General features: G+C 42.3%; 1 protein-coding gene and 2 pseudogenes across 1 annotated transcript in view; all 3 read left to right on the top strand.

Annotated features, from left to right (window-relative positions):
- LOC133377948 (olfactory receptor 5J3-like) overlaps positions 1-18210 on the top strand; it is a 34123-nt gene extending 15913 nt beyond the window's left edge. The window contains exon 2 of the mRNA XM_061612741.1: positions 17211-18210. Within this exon, the coding sequence (XP_061468725.1) occupies positions 17211-18210 (1000 nt within the window). The remainder of the gene's footprint in view (positions 1-17210) is intronic.
- Positions 1754-2607, top strand: LOC133376078 (olfactory receptor 5B12-like; annotated as a pseudogene).
- A 1149-nt stretch (positions 18211-19359) lies between the features above and the next one.
- On the top strand, positions 19360-20272 carry LOC133377947 (olfactory receptor 5J3-like; annotated as a pseudogene).
- The last annotated feature ends 1483 nt before the right edge of the window (positions 20273-21755 follow it).

Below are 21755 nucleotides of genomic sequence, written 5' to 3'. Positions count from 1 at the left end.
CCAGCACTTTGAATCTAGCCCGGAAACAAACAGGAAGCCAGTGCAGACGGGCCAGAACAGGTGTTATATGAGCGGACCTTCTGGTCCGCGTCAACAATCTGGCCGCTGCATTCTGGACTAGCTGTAGTTTCCGAACAGTCTTCAAGGGCAGCCCCACGTAGAGCGCGTTGCAGTAGTCCAATCTAGAAGTTACCAGAGCATGAACAACTGAAGCGAAGTCATCACTGTCCAGATAGGGACGTAGCTGGGCTACCAATCGAAGATGGTAAAAAGCATTACGTGCCACCGAGGCCACCTGGGCCTCAAGAGACAGGGAAGGATCGAAAAGAACTCCCAAGCTACGAACCTGTTCCTTCAAGGGGAGTGTAACCCCATCAAGAACAGGATGAACATCCACCATCTGAGCAGAGAAGGCACTCACCAACAGCGTCTCAGTCTTGTCTGGATTGAGCTTCAGTCTGTTAGCTCCCATCCAGTCCATTATCGCGGTCAGGCAATGGTTTAGCACGTTAACAGCCTCACCTGAGGAGGATGAAAAACAGAAATAGAGCTGCGTGTCATCAGCGTACTGATGACAACGCAGCCCAAAACTCCTGATGACCGCACCCAGCGGCTTCATGTAGATGTTGAAAAGCATGGGGGACAGTACCGATCTCTGCGGGACTCCACAATGGAGAGTCCAGGGTATCGAGCAATGTTCCCCAAGCACTACCTTCTGGTGGCGACCCACCAAGTAGGAGCGGAACCACTGCCAAGCAGTACCCCCAACTCCCAACTCCGTGAGTCTTCCCAGAAGGATACCATGGTCGATGGTATCAAAAGCAGCTGAGAGATCAAGGAGAATCAACAGAGTCACACTCCCCCTGTCCCTCTCCCGACAAAGGTCATCGTACAGGGCGACCAAGGCTGTTTCGGTGCCAAAACCGGGCCTAAAACCGGATTGAAATGGTGCAGAAAAGCACCTGGAATGAATTCTCAACAAGGGAAAGATTTAGGGCAGTTGTCTCCAAGTTTGTGCCCACCAGATGTGCTGGACTACAACTCCCATCATCCTTGGCCATTGACTTATTGGCTGCGATTGATGGGAGTTATAGTCCAACAATATGTGGGCACTAGGTTGGGGAAGGCTGATGTAAACATTAGCTTTTGGTCTTTCTTCCTGTTGAGAACCCTTTTCATTTTGATGGTCTGTGAGGAACTAGGCATATCATCTGTGGAAATGGAATGCCTCCTGTGGTTTTGATGGTTATCTGCTGCACTGTTAAAGCAGTGCCTTGAGTCTCTTCTTCCTTGAGACTTTGTGTGTATTATGCCTGTGTCCATGTGTCCTTCTGGCATGTTGGTTGCCCTGGGATGCCTCCCTTGTTGTACCCACTGATGATATCCTCTGCCAAGTCTATGATGCATGGATCTGGGTTCTTCTTGGCACACTGCTCTCCATTGTATACCACTTTGATTCTCCTACAACAACCTTTCTGACAATCTTCTCTTATATTTCATTTTGGTTTATTTTGCTTCAAACTATTGCCCATCGAAAGCATACTGGATTTTTCTCAACGCGCAGGCAGCATCTGTCGGAACAAAGGATACTTCTGAGAAATGACCCCACAACTACTGCCTCCTGAATACTCTGTCACAACATCAGGGGGAGGGACTTGGGCCACTACACCTCTGACAGTCTTAATTCTTGAGATGCTCAAAGGAGAAGCAATACTGACTACTGTGTTCTTCCCATCTCTACAGTGTCAGAGTGATGAAAACGGGAAACATCACACTGGTGAACAGCTTCATGCTCAAAGGGCTGACAGACCTTCCACAGCTGCAGATGGCCCTCCTTCTGATCTTCTTTGCCGTCTATGCCATGACCCTGGTGGGGAATCTGGGCATGATTGCCTTAATCAGGTCCAGCCAACAACTGCATACCCCAATGTACTTTTTACTCTGCAACCTCTCTTTCTTGGACATCTGTTACTCATCATCCGTCAACCCAAAGTTCCTAGCCGATCTCTTAAAAGAGGAGAAAGTCATTTCTTTTGCTGGTTGCTTTACTCAACTTTTCTTTTATGCTGCATTTGCCACCACTACTCTACTTAATGACCATGTCCTAAAGAAAATGTGTCCAGCTAGTAGCTGTTTCCTATGTTGCTGGGACAGTGAATGCTTTAGTGCACACCATTGCTGCATCAAGACTATCCTTTTGTGGCTCAAACATCATTAAGAATTTTTACTGTGAAGTTCCTCCCATACTGGCACTGCCTTGCTCAGACAACAGTCTCAATGATATGTTGATGTTTGTCTTTGTTGGGTTAATATAATAACAACCAGTCTGACTATCCTTCCTAAACCTATGTTGTGGTCACTGTTTTAAAGACCCACTCTGCCAAGAGTCAACAGAAAACCTTCTCCACGGGCACATCTCACCTTATGGTTGTCCCCAATTACTATGGATGTGGTAGTTTCATGTATGCAAGATCCAGGCAGTCTCACCACCTTGACAAAATGGCCTCTGTGTTCTGTGTCGTGGTAACCCCTATGCTGAATCTCTTGATCTACAGTCTGAGGAACCAGGAAGTCAGGAGTGCCTTTGGAAAATTCCTGGGAAGATAAGCTTTTAAAAAAATATATAATTAAATGTAAGGTATAACTTTCACAAAGGATGCACACATGCAGGCACCTTATATCACGTTATTAAAACAAAACTATTACATAGAATTACATACCTACAAATCCATAAGTTATATATATTTTAAATAAATCAATAAATGGCCAATGACTAGTAGTAAGGAGAAGCTTTTATATTTATCAATGTGTAGATTATGTCTAGTGTACACCAAAGAAATAAAAGGAACCAGTTGCTAATATTTTCTGTTTTTTGCCTGCCACCTCTCAAATTCTATACATTTAATAATTTCTGCTTCTCTTCAGAGCTTAGCTAACCATTCTTTAAGTGATGCTAGAGAACCATTTCTGAGCCACCAGGATTGTTATTGTTGTCAGCAAATTACTTCTCTATTGGAGGAATAAATTTGATCATCCAAATAGCTTAAAAGGATTATTAATGGATCTAAAGATGTAGCATGATGAATCATCAGGGATACTATATAGATTACTTTGGTCCAGAACGATATTATTAGATCATCCCATCAAAAATGTTTAAAATCAGATCTTTACTGTCCTCATATTTTGACTTATCTTCACTGTCCAAATAAATTACATTTAGCTGATAACAGAGTAATGGAAAAATGGAAATGGACTGACTGCAAGTCAATCCTGATTTATGGCTACCCTACGAATAGGGTGTTCATGGTAAGCGGTATTCAGAGGGGGTTTACCATTGCCTCCCTCTGAGACTAGTCCTCCCCAGCTGGCTTGGGCCTGCTCAGCTTGCCACAAGCCAGCCCCTTCCTTGTCCGCAACTGCCAGCTGGGGGGCAACTGGGCTCCTTGGGATTATACAGTTTGCCCACGGCTGCACAGGTGGCAGGGCACGTAACCCCTGAGCCACTCGTTGTGGGGGTGATCTTTAGCTGGCCCTTGACACCCAGGGGACACCAGGGGGGATTTGAACTCCCAGCCTCTGGACTCCCAGTCAGACTCTCCTCCCCACTGTGCTATACTAGCTGTAATAGAGTAGGATAATAGAGCAATGATATAATTTATAAAAAATTAATTTCAAAGTTTACAAAAACTTTTTCTCGACACAGATCAGGACACCTGCTTCCAGAATACTTGCTTTCTGTCCTCCACTAATGGTAATCCTTTAAAACTCACTGTCTGGCCATCTTCCAAGGGTTAAAAATCTTTATATGTTTTATTTATATGTTACCCACAGTGCTTTTTTTGTGATGGTACTCAGTGGTTTAGAGTACTGGCACCTCTTTTTTTGGCTCCCCATGGCAACCATTTTGTGAGCCACCTACAGCACGTCTATCAAGGAATGAGTACCGGCACCTCATTTTAATTTTGTTTTTTTACCAAAAAAGCACTGGTTACACACATAACCGTGAAGACTTGATTACCTCAGTCTGATTTGAACAGCAGACTGCTAAGAATGTTTCCACTCCACACCAGTAGTGTAGGTGCAAATTTAAAAGTGCAAGGTCCCTTCATGCCAGCCCCCCTTGGGCAGCCACACCACCTCACAGTCTCTTACACAAACAGATAGAGAGAGTGGATTTGCCAGCACTGCAGATCTGCCATCATATACAACATATAAAAATAAAATCAGTAAAATCAACCATAAAACCTCATTAAAAACATCACACATCAATAAATACAGATTTGTTTAAAAAAGAAAATTCAAACGGCAAAGGACTGTCTAAACAATATCATTTTCAAAAGATGTCTGAAAGAAGAGAGAGATGGTTCCTGCTAAACCTCTGCCGGTAGGAAATTCCACAGAGCAGGGCCTGCCACACTAAAGCCTTGGTTCCTGGTGAAGGCAAACCAAACCTCAGGGGTGTGGGGAACCACCAAAGGTGCCCCATCAGAAGGTCTCAGTGATTGAGGAGGAGCAGAAGGAACCAGCTGGTCCTTAAGGTACTTTGGGCCCAAGTTGTTTTGGGTCTTGTGAATTAATGCAAGTATCTTGAATCCAGGAGGAAATATCAGCATACAAATTCAATACCTTTACATTGGTGCTAGGGAACCTCCAGCATATGGGCCAAATTAGAGTTCCAGGCTTCCCCATTTGGCCTACGAAGCCGGTTTTGTCAAGCCACATCTACCTGCCGTACACGTGATGTCCTATGATGTCAGGTGTGGAGCAAGTAAAGATGTGACTGATCCAAAAAGGGGTTTGTAGGCACCTACACAAAACCCAGAGCTTGCATAGAGCTGTGTGTGGCTCTTTGATAGGGTCGCCATATTGCCCGGTTAGCCGGGTTTTACCCAGATTCTTTGCATGCCACCCGGTGCCTGTTTAGCCCCTTAGGTGGCCCGGATTCTCAGCTTTAATTAAAAAAAAGTTAAGTTTCTAGGTGGTCCGGTTCTCGAGATATACATAAAAAGTCAGCCGCCCCCTGACTGTTAAATCTTTTTTTAAACTACTGTATAGCACTTTGTAGCTTTAACCCCGCCCAGGATTGCAGCCAATCAGTGAAGTGTTTGGTTGACCTGTGGCAGTGTCTAGAAAACCTCATTGCAATGCCAGAAAATGGTGGTTTCCCCCCCTGTTTATCTGAAAATATCATAAATTGGGTAAATATATACATTTCAGTTTTTTCCCCTCTTGTGTGCAGGAGTCAGATCCTGGGCAGTGTTTTGAAAACCTTCCCAATACTTGCTGTTGTGGGGGTAAAAGTGTTGCAAAAATGCTGCTCGTTTCCCTGGTAGGCTTACTCTGATTTACCACCAAGAACGAGACGTTAGTCAGACGAGGGTTACCCAAGTTTTATTCTGCAGAATAGAGACAGACTCCCCAAAAGTGAGTTGCCTGAATATTATTATGCAGGCCTGTCATTATATACCTTATCTCAGCATTGTTATGTGCCAGAGAAGCTCAAGCAGTTTGTAACAAAAGAAAACGCATCTTAAAGACGGGCCATCGCCTTGTGGCTATTTGCCAGTTACATGAGCACAAACAAGATACATCAGAACTCTCAGCTCGTTTCTTGTCCTTATCTCCGTACATTGCATTCAGTTCCAGTACATTGTAATCAATCCCCTGAAGTTTCTCTGACCTTTGATATGGCTGTCTATACTTTGGTTTAGCTTTGCACATCCCAGTTATATTTGACATGTTATACACATTCTAAGTATAATGCAATCTGGATTTTCTCAACACAAGCATTGCTAATCCCGTATGTGCAGAATAAATCCCATTGAATTCAATAGGACTTACTTTTGAGTAGACATGATTATGAATGTGCTGAAAATCAATGGGACTTTGGAGTGAATGTAAAAAAGAATTGTGTTTTGTGTTCTCTTTCTCTCTCCTCTCCAGTCCTATTTTAAAGCAAGTAGGCAGGGCTTACTTAGGTATTACAGTTTTTATTCTGTAGGAAACTAATACTAATTTTTTAAAAACTAATACTGATTTTTCTGCAATGACCAACTGGTTTGACAATAAACTATTATATGGGCTGTATGTATTTATACATCTGCAGTGTGTGTGTGTGTGTGTGTGTGGTCTTTCCAACAACCCTGTGAGGTAGGGTTGGAAACCAAGGCAGCTCACAACAAGAAATAAAGCCATTTAAAATCCAATAACCATAAAAACAAGTATAAACAGTGGCAAAACAGCGTAAAGTGGCATGATTCAGAATTGTGGGTTGTGTGAATGAAGTTGCTTATCACTTGAGGTTGCATGTCTGTCCCTGTTTGAGTAAGCCCCACTGAATACACTGAGACTCGCTTCTGAATAAATAAACCTAGGATTGCACTATAAATATATTTACAGTTTGTGTAAATAATAAATATGTTTGATAGTCATGCTTATATAAATATTTCTTCATTTATCATATTTTTGGTTTTTGGTTAGGAATCCTGACTGGTTGTGAGATGCTTAGTTTTCTGCCTTACTCATAGGAATCTTGTTGTGGTTGGTATGGTATTGCATTTAAGAAATCATGGTACGAAATGGCCTGAATCAGTATAAGGCAGATTCCTTGGTTCCTAAAAGTGGGAAGAGATTCAAGGGCCACAGTGACTCCAACATTTATTTATGTATTTTTATTTACAACATTTATATACCACTTTATTGTAAAAAATCTCAAAGCGGTTTACAGAAAGAATTAAAACAATAAAATTATTGGCAAAAGTGTTGACAGATACTTAAAAACATTCAAAATAATAAAACCAACAATGAGTTAAAAACAGATTTAAAAACACAATAGCTTCTATATGCCTGGAGAGGCTTGCCTCAAGAAAACTGATTTTAGCAGGTGCTGAAAAGAGGCATCTGCCTAAAGTCAATAGGCAAGGAGTTCCAAAGTGTAGGTGCTGCCACTTTACAGGACTGATTTCTTACAAGAGCAGAACAAGTACTATGTGGCACCCATAACATGGAAAGCACAGCTTGAACTTGGCCTGGTAGCAAATCAGCAACCAATTCAGATTTCAGAGCAGAGGTATTATGTGCTGATAGGATCTCACTCATGTCAGCAATTGTGCTGCAGCATTCTGCATTAACTGCAGTCCCCAGGTCAGGTTGTGCTGCATGGGGATTTCTGTGACCTTGGCTGACTGGCTGCTAGGATTTTTTTAGTTTGGGTTTTTGGTTATGAATCCTGACTGGTTGTGGGATGCTGAGTTTTCTGCCTTACTCATAGGAATCTTGTTGTGGTTGGTATGGTATTACATTTAGGAAAGTGTTACTGCCTTTTGTGTCCCCCCCCTATTTGCATTTCACTTATCTTTAACCTCACTCCGTTACAGCCATAGAAGCAACAGAAGCATATGCAAGATAATTAACTCCCATTAGTGATAAGAGCAAGAACTTATAATTATTATTTTAATTAAAACAAGAGGCTTATCAGTAGTTTGAAGAGGACCAGATATTTATTTTTTTTCTGAGCCCAGGACTGGGTCTTTCATGATGCCCGGTGGGGGAGGGGGGGACAGGAGAGTAGTCGATAAGACAGACATCCTGGCATTGGTAATCTAATTAGCAAGGTATGTGTGGGGTTGTTGCACACTTCCAGGCCCAGTTTCATTTTGAGTATGGAGGTGGAAACTGTGTAGATGTGGTTGATCAAAGGGAGAAGAAATTTTGAGTTAAGCAAAGCTCTGCTTTTATAAAACCTAAGAAACATACAGATACTTTGAATGTCTGAGTGCCTGCACCAGTGGAATACTGGAGGAACTTGTAAAACTTGCTGCAACAATATTTACAACTGAGCATGTGGCGTGAAAGATTCCTTTTCCTAACATTTTAGCTTCTTGTTTTTCTCCACCCACCACATCTCTGAAATATATCGTATATATAATGGTTAACCGTGCTGCTGCCCTGACTTACTTTATGTTTGTTGCTATTTTGTGTTTTTATTATGTTTTTATATTGATTGTGTATTTTTATTGTTTTTATTATATTTGTAAGCTGTGCTGAGCTCTGTTTTTAACAGCACAAGGGCAGGATATAAATCCTCTTAATCAATCAATCAATCAATATTCCATAGTGTTGGAAACTAGAGTCTAGGCATTTAAGGCTGAAAATGTTGTTTTTTTAAAAAAGATTTCTCACATCTTTCCCCAGTTTTTGATGGTAATTCCTAGGCACAAAAACAAAACAACTGGACAATCCAAATATTAATATGCAAATATTTGCATAATATGCAAGTAATATGCAAATTAGCCTGCCCGGATTTGTGGAACTGGAATATGGCAACCCTACTCTTTGAAACCTCACCAATCACCTGATTGTCAGGGCTTCAAAGCACCACACAGGGCTCTGTGCTGTGTTTTGATGCCCCAATCATCAGCTGATTGTTGGGGCTTCAAAGTGCTGCACACAGTGTGTTTGCACCTCTGCAAGTGAAAACAGGTCACCTGACATCAGCCCCACTTACCTGTTAAACTTGGCCCATGGGGCTGTGGGAGATAAGGATCTATGTGTTTATTAGGAGAAATTTACACTAAAATGCTCGAGAGTTTTTATGAGGATTTTTTAAAAAAAATCACAAATTGCTGCAGAAATGTGGAGATCAGAATTTAAGCTTGGGAAACTGAGAAACAGAGAGAACCAAAATGGTCAGATTTTCCCATCCCTAACCACAGATCACCATCCTTCTCTGCATTTGGACACTCACCCCCCATCTTACCATACAATCTCTAGTATGACCAGATGAAGCAAGGATATGCTTTTCAGTGCTCCAGTGAGACAAACCAATTCTGAGTCCAATTACTGGGTGAGATAATAAATAGAACTTTGCCTTTTGAGGAAGATACAAAGATATGACAAAGCCTACTGGTGAATCTGCCCAGAATTCATGCTCTAACTTTCCTCATTTTTCTGTCTCCATCACAAATCCCTATATGTACAGCCAAATTGATCTTTTCTTTGGTCTTGTTAAATAAATTTTACGATTTTTAAACTACATATCTTGTTTACATGGATATTTTAGAGCCAATGTCAAAGATATCTTTACACTTACCAGCTTGTGTCACTACCTGCTTACATCTTCACTGAAGAGCTGAGTGTTTCATAATCAGAATGCTAAGTTTGGGTTCTGGTTCTGAACGCAATGTCTGTTTTCCTTCTATGGAAAGAAATTATTTCTTCCCTCCGTGACCTTCTAGCCCTACTCACTCATAGATTTCTGAAATCTCCTTATACACAGTATTGGTAAACTGCTACCTACTTACGGAGTTGCATTCCACCAAGAGGAGTCTTTATATTGAGCATTTATGACTTTGGGACCTGCTCCCTCAGGATTTTCTGATCTCAGAGGCACAGACGTGCAAAGATGTAGGAGTGGCAGTTAATGATTAGTCTGTTTATTTGGAGATTTAAAAAAAATGTCCAGGCTTGACTACAGCAATGCGTTCCATGTGGGGCTGCCTTTCAAGATACTTTGGAAATTTGGCAGGTTCAGAATGTGGCTGCCAGAGCCCTGATGGGGATGAAGTGGTTGGATTCTGTAATCCCATTATTGTATCAGCTGCACTGGTTTTTGTTGCATTTCTGAGTCCAATTCAAAGTGCTTGTTTTAATCTTTATAGCCTTAAATGGTTTGAGCCCAAGTTAGTCTATGGACCATCTGCACCCATGACAGCCTGCTTGCATGTTGAGATCTACAACAGAGATCTTTCTTGTGTGCCCACCTCCTAGATCAGTGAGGTTGGTGGCCACAAGGGAGAGGGTCTTTTCTGTGGTGGCCCCATGGCTTTCAAATTCCCTGCTAGCAGATGTACAGCAGGCTTCCATATTTCCATGGCTTATTTGTGAATGATGTTTAATGGTCTCAATCGTAGCTTGCTGTTGCTGTACAAAGTGTTTTAATTGACTGACTGAATATTTTTATTGGCTGTTCTCTTGGGGGAGGGGGTGAACATTTTGTAAATGTTATTGTTGTAAGCTACCTTGGATGGACATTGCCCAGAAAAGTCTGGAAATATCTTACATAAATAAATGCTGTGTGTAGGCTCAGGCACCTAAGGATAGGATAAGTGGAAATTTCAAACGTGTTTATCAGGTTGTGGTGGTTCACTGCCTCCCCCTGGAATAGAGGCACCTTGTGGGTTAAGTGGGCAACAGCTTTATGAACTATGGACTCCTGCTGGGAGGAAGAGCGGGCTATAAATCAAATAATAAATAAATAAACTTATAAATAGCTGCAACATATTAGCAATATACCAGCATCCCTTTAGTGTAAGCCCCTGCACTTCAGGTGAGGGCTGAGAGAATGCTACCAAGAATGAAAGAGGCATATCGTTCACTGCTTCACGGATGTAGAAAGCTATGGGCAGAAATGAAAAGTCTAGTGATCCAACATTATGTAGCTTAGGACATTTTCTACACATTGTGTCCATGGCCATTGCTATTTAGGATACAGGAAGGTCAACATAAAGTACTTCATTAAAGAGGTCCCTCTTTTTGCAACGGTTTAGAGCAGAGATAGGGAACCTGTGGCCCTCCAGATGTTGTTGGACTCCAACTCCCATCAGCCCCAGCCAGCATGAAAAAAATGAAATTTTCAGTCCAGCAATATCTTGAAGGATGCAGGTTCCCTACCTCTGCTCTAAACCTGTTTTAGAGGCACTACTGGAGTGAGAGCCAGTGTGGTGTAGTGGTTAGAGTGTTGGACTACGACCTGGGAGATCAGGGCTTGAATCCCCACGCAGCCATGAAGCTCACTGGGTGATCTTGGGTCAGTCACTGCCTCTCATCCTCAGAGTAAGGCAATGGTAAACCACCTCTGAATGCTACTTACCATGAAAACCGCATTCATATGGTCGCCATAAGTTGGGATTGACTTAAAGGTAGTCCATTTCCATTTTTTACTACTGTATTGGTGAGACTATTTGGAACGGCTTCCCTGAATGTGTTGTTTTTAAGTATTCAACACTACTTAAATCAGCAACCAAAAGCAGGGTGTAGTTAGGCATGATGTAGCCGTTTTCTATTAAACAAACAATTGATGTGGCGCCTGAGTCAGATTGTGATGGTGGTGTGGGGGCTGGGGGCATTAGCCCTTTGCCCTGCTGCAGTCCCAACTGGAATTTGACATCCCTGTACTGGTTTTCTTCCCATTGTGAATAACTGGCATGCCCCCCTTCCTCCTATGCCATGGTCCAGATCTAGCTCAGACCCCCCTACTAGTTATTAGTTGAACAAAAACCAGCAATGCAACACCAAACTATGCAATAAAACTCATGTTGCGCACCACCCCAAACTCCGAGCAGTGTGAGACTTCCAGGGGTTGCAGCACTTACCCAGGGTTTGGTTTTCTTGGAAAAGAAGGTCCACAGAGACTGTGGTGTCTTTTTGAGATATGGTTTATTTACACATATACACAGCCTGAGCTTAAGATGGAGGAGTTCACAGCATTAACAGTCCATGAGAACTTGCTGCCCAAAGCCCATAGCTTTGGGGGTACAGACAGCAAGCCAGCCTCTCTGCCTGTCTCCATTCCCAGCCTTTCCTCCAAGTAGACTAAAATCACAAGCCTCTCTTTGTCTCGCTGATGGGGGGGGGGCTCTCTCTGGAAAGAGTTCCAATAGCTATATTCTTTTGGTGCTATATTCTTACATATGCTAATGGTGGCCACTTGACAAACCCATTAGCTCATAGGTTAGCTTACCAAAGAAACTAGTCTGACCAGACGAGCAGGTTTCTTCCTTTGCAGACCCCAAATCAGAGGCTGGAAAGGGGATTCATAGAAATCATCCATCTCAACCCTCAGTCCCACAACAATAATGTCTTGTTTGGACCTAGGGCAGCCTGAAGGCTCTCCCGGATAATTGTTACACAAAGAGAACTTTCAAGGATCAAGACAGATAGTGGTGGTGGTGGCGTTGAGATTGCTAACTCCAGCTAAAACCCTGCTATAATCTTTATAAGTTATGTTCCTCCAACAAACAAACACTCTCCTCCTCACCCCCTCCTATTGTATTCTACATACATTGTCCTGTTTTACCCATTCTGCCTCAACAGCAGCAGTCGGATGCTGGCACAGCACATGCCTCTCCCATCTTCCATAGCTTGCTATGTGAACTAGGCCCTTGGCAAGAGTCCTTGGCCTGCTGCAAGCTTGGTTCATGTGCTCCAACTCACTTTTTTTGAAGGGAAAGAATCATGTAGGCCAGCTGTGAAGGATCTTTGGTTGTTTTTTTAAAAAAACTTTTATGGTGTTATTCTGATTTGTTTTTTCTTTTATTGTTTTATCCTCACAGACTTGGCAGTGTTTTTGGCTAAAAGGCCTGGGAGAACAGGCAGTTCTTCACCTTTATAATACAATATGATTATATCACACCATGTTTTTATTACATTTTCTTTAGCTGCCTTGATAGTGTCAAAACATGTGGGAAACATAATTGTGTTGAGGTCTTTTCCCATAGGTTAATGAAAATTAATTGGAAACTTAAAGGCCAAACAATTGAACAAGTAAAGAAATTTAAATATCTTGGAATTACCTTTTGTTCCTCTCTCTCGTGGTCCTCCCATATAGGGGCTGCAATTTTAGCAGCACAAAATACTTCAAAAGCTATCATCAGATTTTTCTGTACTAGAGGAGGTCGCTATATTCCTGCGGCACTAAAAATTCTTAGACTCAAGTTACTCTCCCAACTTCTGTATGGTTCCGCGATATGGATAACCAATTTTAATGCGAAAGTTGAATTGGTGCTCTCAGGTTTCTTGAGAGCTATTTTTGGTTTGCCCCGTTGTGCCCCTCCAGCAGGACTTTGTCTTGAGGCTGGAATTTCTTCAGTCGAGTGCACGGCATGGTCACAAGCATTTAGATTCTGGATCAAGATGGCTTACTCAAAACCCTCTCTGGGCTATGCTCATTTAATTTGGAAAGACCCTTTTAAAAGTTTTTGGTCTAAAATCTTTGACGAAAAATTAAATTATCTAGGTCTGTCTAAATAACTTTTGGCTACCTGGGACTCCAGGGTAGCCAAACAAAATATTGTCCAGAGGATAAAGGACCTAGATCGTCAGTACTTAATGTCTAAGGCACATTCGTCTAGCTCTCCTCTCTATTTTGGTTTAAGTTTTTGCTTTCCTTATCATACATCATATATAGAAGAGTTGAGTTTTCCGCATTACAGATTTTTGTTTTCTCGGGCTAGATTTAACTGTTTGCCTTCCGCAATGTTGTCGGGTCGATTCTATGGCACTCCTTTGGAAAATCGTTATTGTATATGTAAGGCGAATTTGCCTGAAACTATTGGACATGTACTTTTGGAATGTGAATTATACTTGGAGGTAAGGAAAAAAATTATTATGCCACTTATTGCTGGATTTCCCGGTAGATCTATAGAATGGAAAATAAAATATCTTTTATCAGATAATGATAAAGATATAACTGAACAAGTAGCAAAATTTTTGTATATAGCTCAATCCATACGCAAAAGACTGGTTTCTGACAATTTGTAAAACTAACTCTTTTAATAACATTGTACAATATTTTAATTTGCAGTTTGTTTTGTAATTACGGGTCTATGACTGTATAATAAACAATGAATAATTGTGTTGAAGGTGCAGAATTGAAATAACAGAAGTAAATCAATTGTTTGGAAAAGCCACAAAACCATCTCTATTGTGCATGACATTCCCCAATGGCAAATCTTTCAGATAACTATATTTGGCTCCCATTTGTCTTGACTTTGTAATTGATAGAGATTAACGTGCACTGGGGTCTGAAGTGCTTCAGGGAGAAGGTCCCAAAGCCCACATTTCCCTCAATGGGATAGTCTTCTCCTTCTTAGTTCCAAATAGAGCAAAGGAAACAACATTCTTGGCTGTGATTGTAGGAAGCTTTTAAGTCTTCTGGAGTTGGGGGGGAAAACCTGAATTTCCTCATCCCGCTAGGAGGAGTTTGCTATGGGCTCCACATGGATGAACTCACCTTGCAATCAGCATTAACCTGGAGACAAACAGAATGCCACAAAAATGCTGAAGATGCAATTGAGTGAAAAGAAAGTAAGTAGGTTCAGGTACATTTTTAAGCCTAAGAGATGTGAGAAGCATGTGGTGATTACAAAGAAGACAATTTTTATAGCTGCTCTATGGTTTTGCTTGCTGGGATATATCTTAGTTCCGAACATCACTCTAGGAGCAGCTGTGTGACAAGCTATATTTTTTAAGGGAAATAAAAAGAACTGATTGGATAGAAGTATTGAAAACAGATCTGCAGATATAGCATGAATAATGATTCACACTTCCAGCTAGAATAAGTAGCTGCTAAGAGGTAGATCAAGGACCTAGGTCAGCCTTTCCGAACTAGTGGGCCACCAGATGTTGGACCACAACTCCCATCAGCCTCAGCCAGCATTGCCAATGGTCAGGAAAGTTGGGAATTGTGGTCCAACAACATCTGGGGGCCCACTAGTTGGGAAAGGCTGACCTAGGTAATAGCTTTGAAAATCCCTACACTGCTTGTCTGATGATGGACCATCATTCAAAGGAAGGGTCACAGCTCAGTGGTAGAGCATCAGCCTTGCATGCTGGGAGAGACTCCTGCTCTGAAACTCTGGAGGCTCACTGCCAGTCAGTGTTGACAATATTGAGTAGATGGACTAGTGTGTCTGACTCAGTATAAGGCAGCTTCCTATGTTCCTATATACTTATAGAAAGCTCATTCTCAGAGTGCGGATCCTTTGGGAGCCACAACAGCACCACCCACAGTGATACCTGACTTGGAAGAACTCTAAGGTTTGCTGAAGTACAAATAATATTTAGCAAACGTCCCTAATAGAAGGGGTGAAAGCCCCCAAACAACCCAGTGATGTCTGGGCATGTTGGGCATGGAATGCTGGCTGACTGTTGGAAGGTGGGCAAAAGCTGGGTGGGTGAGATGAGGAAGAAAATGGAGTGGATGGAACATTGAACAGAAGCCCCTGCTCCCCACTGCAACACTTGTGCATTTGTACCAGTTTATTATCTGTAGAGGACTTCAGGGCATATACTACAGCAGAGTCCACACTGAATTCCTTCAGGGCATTGACCAGGCCAGTCAAACTGTACTGTGTCTTCACATAAACTGAAATTGTACCTTAAAAATGTACCCAAGAATGCTCTGGGATTGCACCTTTTGAAGGTAAGTAATGATAAACAAGCTGTCTTGGAGAGAAGCTTGTCTGCTGTTACTCATCTTTTAACTAAGGAACCCTAGGACTCTCTGAAAGATAACTGGAGAGCCACTGATCTAGCAGAAGATTAAATCAAACAAATGTTAGGCTTAGGTAACGCTAGGTAAGGTGCAAAATGAATCAGGCAAAAAAATAAACCCTGTTTGCTTGGAAGTCTTATTCACTTCAATGGAACTTCCAGGAGAAATGGTCTCAGGATGGCAGCTTTAGGAGCTAGTATGGGAGAATATAATTAGATGAAGAGATATTTTTATTAGAGACCAAAAGGAAGGTACACAACTTAACAATGAAATGTGGAGTTTCTCACTCAGAATGAGTTCAGGTGACTGAAGAATGGAGAGATCTCGTCCATTCAGACCAGGGATCAGTCTCCATTAAAATTTAAGCACATAGAAGCAACTTGAAAAAAACTCACTTGTTTGGACTTATACTAAAAGAGATTGAGTCAATATTGCATCCACTACGGGCTTGTATTTTGGCACAGGCCCATACCTGAACATCTCTGCTTCTGCTTGGTCACATCAGCAACGTGGGTGGAACTGAAAGTCAGCACAGACTGCCTTCAAAACCACAATGGCCATGGGCTTAAGCAGCTTTACTGCTGGAACTCCTATCCATCAGGATTGAGAGGGTGACCAGATCAGCAGTCTTACTTTAAATGTAAAGACTGCATCCCTTGACAAAGAAAAAACCTTGAAATGTTCTGGACTAAAGGGTGCTGTCTCTTCCATAAAGCCATTTGTGGGGGTTTCCTGTACGTTTTTGCAATTATTTGATCTGGACTGTTACTATAATTATGTGAATAAGCCAGGCAAACAGCCAGAAGGGAAGGGGTTAAATAGACCCTCCCCACATTACTTTTTTCACTCCTGTTCACAGCTTCTCAAGGCTGCTTTTATTTAAAAGAAGAACCTCCCAAAACTGTTTTGGGAAAAGGCAATTGCATGTCACAGCTATGTTTGCCTTTATTTGATGTCTTTGCAGGTTACGTGTGAATCACCTAAGTCTGTTCCGAGGTTCTATAAGCCACATGGAAACAACTGTAGTGCTCTCACCTCCACCAATGAGTCCTAGGAGTCCACTTGAGCAGCTTATTCATAAATCAGCATGATCTGTAATCTCAGCTAGGTAAACTGCCTAGTCATGCCTTGGCATGACCTCCTGATGAGATCTCTTTTCCAGAGGTAGCCAAGTCTATAATTCATAACTTTTGGTTTTTCAGTGTATATCACCTGAGTCTCATACTACAACAACCTATTCTTTTTTTAAAAAAAAATCTTAATCTTGTGTAGGAATCCTAAACTGTAAGCACACTAATTGCCTAGAGCAAAGCATTTCTATTGGCCACACCTGGAGGGGGAATGGGTTGATCTGCCAATCAGTTGCAAAAAGGGGTTGGATTTGACTAGCGTCATGTGTCACCATGTTCAGAAGAGAGAGGTGAAGACGCACTGGTACTGGCAGTACAGTGAGTGTGTCTCTACGCATGGTGTTACAACTGATGCTGATGCTGAAGCAGTCTGAATGTTTCTTACAGCAAGCAGAGCATTATGCTACCACTTAAGATATATCTTAAGAGTCCTCCTGCCTCACTTTGCCTGGACAGAAGGTTAGAGGGAGATGCATCATTATCTGGCTGCAAATATTTCAGCTGTTTAAAAGAGAAGAAAAACAGACAGTTAACATTTAGGTGATCTTCATGGTGTCAGAATAACGTAAATGTTCAATGGCACATTGGTGACTGACCTCATGCTCATGGGGTTGACAGACTTTCCACAACATCTGTCAGAACAAAAGATACTTCTGGGGAAATAATCCCACCTTTGCGCCCTCCTCAATACTCTGACACAACATCAGGGGGAGGGACTTAGCCACTACGCCTTTGACAGTCTTTTAATTCTTGAGATGCTCAAAAGAGAAGCAATACTGACTACTGTGTTCTTCCCGTCTCTACAGTGTCTCAGTGATGAAAACAGGAAACATCACACTGGTGAACAGCTTCATGCTCACAGGCTTGACAGACCTTCCACAGCTGCAGATGGCCCTCTTTCTGACCTTCTTTGCCGTCTATGCCATGACCCTGGTGGGGAATCTGGGCATGATTGTCTTAATCAGGTCCAGCCCACAACTGCATACCCCAATGTACTTTTTACTCGGCAACCTCTCTTTCTTGGACATCTGTTACTCATCATCCGTCACCCCAAAGTTCCTAGCCAATCTCTTAAAAGAGAAGAAAGTCATTTCTTTTGCTGGTTGCTTTACTCAACTTTTCTTTTATGCTGCATTTGGCACCACTGAGTGTTACCTCCTGGCTATGATGGCCTATGACCGCTATGTGGCTATCTGTAACCCACTACTGTACTTAATTACCATGTCCCAAAGAAAGTGTGTCCTGCTAGTAGCTGTTTCTTATGTTGCTGGGACAGTGAATGCTTTAGTGCACACCACTGCTGCATCGAGACTATCCTTTTGTGGCCCAAACATCATTAAGAATTTTTACTGTGAAGGCCCTCCACTTTTTGATCTTTCCTGCTCAGACATCAGTCTCAATGATATGTTGATGTTTGTCTTTGTTGGGTTCAATATGATAACAACCAGCGTGATTATTCTGACCTCCTACACATACATCCTGATCACTGTTTTAAAGATCCACTCTGCCAAGAGCCGACAGAAAGCCTTCTCCACTTGCACGTCTCACCTCATGGTCATCACCATTTTCTATGGATGTCTTAGCTTCATGTATGCACGTCCTAGCTCCAGGAAGACTTACCACCTTGACAAAATGGCTTCTGTGTTCTATGTAGTGGTGATCCCAATGCTGAATCCCTTGATATACAGTGTGAGGAACCAGGAAGTCAGGAGTGCTTTCAGAAAAGTCCTGGAAAGAAAACTGGTTTTTCAGTCTAGGATGATACTTTCTGTACAGGTTATACCTTCACGAGATCATAGGAGATAAAGCCTCAGGTAAAAGCAGCCCTGATAGCATATGCTCCATATCCTTCTGTCTCATAGCATGTGAATAAAAACTATTGTGCTGTGCAAAAGATTTCTTAGATCACTTGTTGTAACTAGAATTCAACACCAGCTTCAAATATTCAGATGGAATACTTCTTCCTGAAAAAAGCCAATTCAGAGTTTTATATGACATTCCAGCCACAGAATCTTGCTGAACTATATGCTTGAGGGAGAAATCTCAAGTCAAAAGGTAAATCATCTGAACACTGAGTCTTTCCAATTCTATGCTGTCAGCAGTTGGAAGTTCTCTGGAGGTAACCAACACTGGGAATGGCTGGAAGTTGGAAATATAAATGACCCAAAGCCTTCTCAGCGTGTGTGATAGAAAATTGGGAGTTACTTGAAATGAGATCAGCAGAGCAACTGCAAACTGATGCTGAGGCTGCAGACGCACAAGTTGCTTCAAAAGCAGCCAGACCATTTTCTCTGGCTGTGTTTTGAAACAACTGTGCTTACAGCTGGACACATCTCCCTTCCCCAGTGCTGATCAGGGCCACCCACAGCAAAGCATTGGGCCAATCACTGAATATGCCGGAGGCTACAGCAAAGCATGTTCATTGGACACACCTGGAGTGGCAACAGGGTTGATGGCCAATCAGTTTTGAAGTCTGTGTGAAGCTGACTTCAAGGTAAAGCACACCAGAGCTGCGACTTCTGAGGTTTTGGAGTAAAAGGGAATGGAGTTTACCTGGTGTTGTGTCCTTGCATTCGGAAAACAGAGGTGGAGGCACACTGAACCCAGCAAAACCACAAATTTTCTGTTATATTTCATTTTGGTTTATTTTGCTTCAAACTATTGCCCATTGAAAACATTCACTATCAATGTACAGTATGTCTAGTATACTTAGGAAATGATATTGATGTAATGATGCTGTAGAAGCATACTGGATTTTTCTCAATGCGCAGGCAGCATCTGTCAGAACAAAATATACTTCTGAGAAATAACCCCCCCCCCCCATCTACTCCCTCCTCAATACACACAACATCAGGGAGAGGGATGTATATGCCTTTGACAGTCTTTTAATTCTTGAGATGCTCAAAGGAGGAATACTGACTACTGTGTTCTTCCAGTCCCTACAGTGTCACATTAATGAAAACTGGAAATACCACACTGGTGAACAGCTTCATTCTCACAGGCTTGACAGACCTTCCACAGCTGCAGATGGCCCTCTTTCTGACCTTCTTTGCCGTCTATGCCATGACCCTGGTGGGGAATCTGGGCATGATTGTCTTAATCAGGTCCAGCCCACAACTGCATACCCCAATGTACATTTTACTCGGCAGCCTCTCTTTCTTGGACATCTGTTACTCATCATCCGTCACCCCAAAGTTCCTAGCTGATCTCTTAAAAGAGAAGAAAGTCATTTCTTTTGCTGGTTGCTTTACTCAACTTTTCTTTTATGCTGCATTTGGCACCACTGAGTGTTACCTCCTGGCTATGATGGCCTATGACCGCTATGTGGCTATCTGTAACCCTCTACTGTACTTAATTACCATGTCCCAAAGAAAGTGTGTCCTGCTAGTAGCTGTTTCCTATGTTGCTGGGACAGTGAATGCTTTAGTGCACACCACTGCTGCATCGAGACTATCCTTTTGTGGCCCAAACATCATTAAGAATTTTTACTGCGAAGGTCCTTCACTTCTTGGTTTTTCCTGCTCAGACATCAGTCTCAATGATATGTTGATGTTTGTCTTTGTTGGGTTAATATAATAACAACCAGTCTGACTATCCTTCCTAAACCTATGTCCTGGTCTCTGTTTTAAAGACCCACTCTGCCAAGAGTCAACAGAAAACCTTCTCCACGGGCACATCTCACCTTATGGTTGTCCCCAATTACTATGGATGTGGTAGTTTCATGTATGCAAGATCCAGGCAGTCTCACCACCTTGACAAAATGGCCTCTGTGTTCTGTGTCGTGGTAACCCCTATGCTGAATCTCTTGTTCTACAATCTGAGGAACCAGGAAGTCAGGAGTGCCTTTGGAATATTCCTGGGAAGATAAGCTTTTTAAAAAATATATAATTAAATGTAAGGTATAACTTTCATAAAGGATGCACACATGCAGGCACCCTATATCATGTTATTAAAACAAAATGGGAATGGACTGCCTTCAAGTCGATCCCGAGTTATGGTGACCCTATGAATAGGGATTCATGGTAAGTGGCATTCAGAGGGGGTTTACCATTGTCTCCCTCTGAGGCTAGTCCTCCCCAGCTGGCTAAGGCCTGCTCAGCTTGCCACACCTGCACAAGCCAGCCCCTTCCTTGTCTGCAACTGCCAGCTGGGGGGCAGCTTGCTCACTGCTGCATAGGTGGCAGGGCACGTAACCCCTGAGCCACTCACTGTGGGGTGATCTTTAGCTGGCCCTTGACACCCAGAAGACATGAGTGGGCATTTGAACTCCCAGCCTCTGGACTCCCAGCGAGGCTCTCCTCCCAATTGTGCTATACCAGATGCTATTAAAACAAAACTATTATATAAAATTACATACATAAAAATCTATAAGTTATATATTTTATTTTGTTGTTTGATTGTTTTTGTTTTGTTTTATTTTTTGTCTTTGAAAATTTGAATAAAAATTAATGAAAAAAAAAGTTATATATTTTATTTTATTTTTATTTATTAAATTTATATACCGCCCGACTAGCAATAGCTCTCTGGGCAGTGAACATAAAATAGCATAAAAATACAATGAATAACAAAATAATACTAAAATACAATCAACAATCCAATACAATAAACATTTTTAAAAGTAAATCAGTGTAACTTAAAATGCTTCAGAGAATAGGAAGGTTTTGACCTGGCGCCGGAAGGAGAGCAGAGTCGGCGCCAGGCGTACTTCATCGGGGAGACTGTTCCATAGTTCGGGAGCCACCACTGAGAAGGCCCTAGATCTTGTCATCACCCTCTGGGCCTCCCTGTGAGTTGGAACCCGGAGGAGGGCCTTCGTAGCAGAACGTAGTGCACGGGCCGGTTCATATCGGAAGAGGCGTTCCGCAAGGTATCGTGGTCCCGCACCGTATAAGGCTTTATAGGTTAATACCAACACTTTGAATCTAGCCCGGAAACATATTGGCAACCAGTGCAAGCTGGCCAGAACAGGTGTTATATGCTCGGACCGCTTGGTCCTTGTCAGCAATCTGGCCGCCGCATTTTGCACTAGTTGTAGCTTCCGAACTGTCTTCAAAGGTAGCCCTACGTAAAGCGCATTACAGTAATCCAAACGTGAGGTTACCAGAGCATGTATCACTGATGTAAGGTCCTCTTTACTCAAATAGGGACATAGCTGGGCTACCAACCGAAGTTGGTAAAACGCATTCCTAACCACCCCTCAAGTGAGAGGGAAGAGTCTAAAAAGACTCCCAGACTACGAACCCGGTCCTTTAGGGGGAGTGTAACCCTGTCCAGGACAGGGTATATATCCACCATCCGATCAGAGAACCCGTCCACCAACAGCATCTCAGTCTTGTCTGGATTGAGCTTCA

Source organism: Rhineura floridana, chromosome 2 (assembly GCF_030035675.1).
Source record: "Rhineura floridana isolate rRhiFlo1 chromosome 2, rRhiFlo1.hap2, whole genome shotgun sequence".
NCBI classification, from domain to species: domain Eukaryota; kingdom Metazoa; phylum Chordata; class Lepidosauria; order Squamata; family Rhineuridae; genus Rhineura; species Rhineura floridana.
The sequence above is the reverse complement of the archived record's forward strand: the minus strand, read 5'-3'. Positions and strand labels throughout refer to the sequence as shown.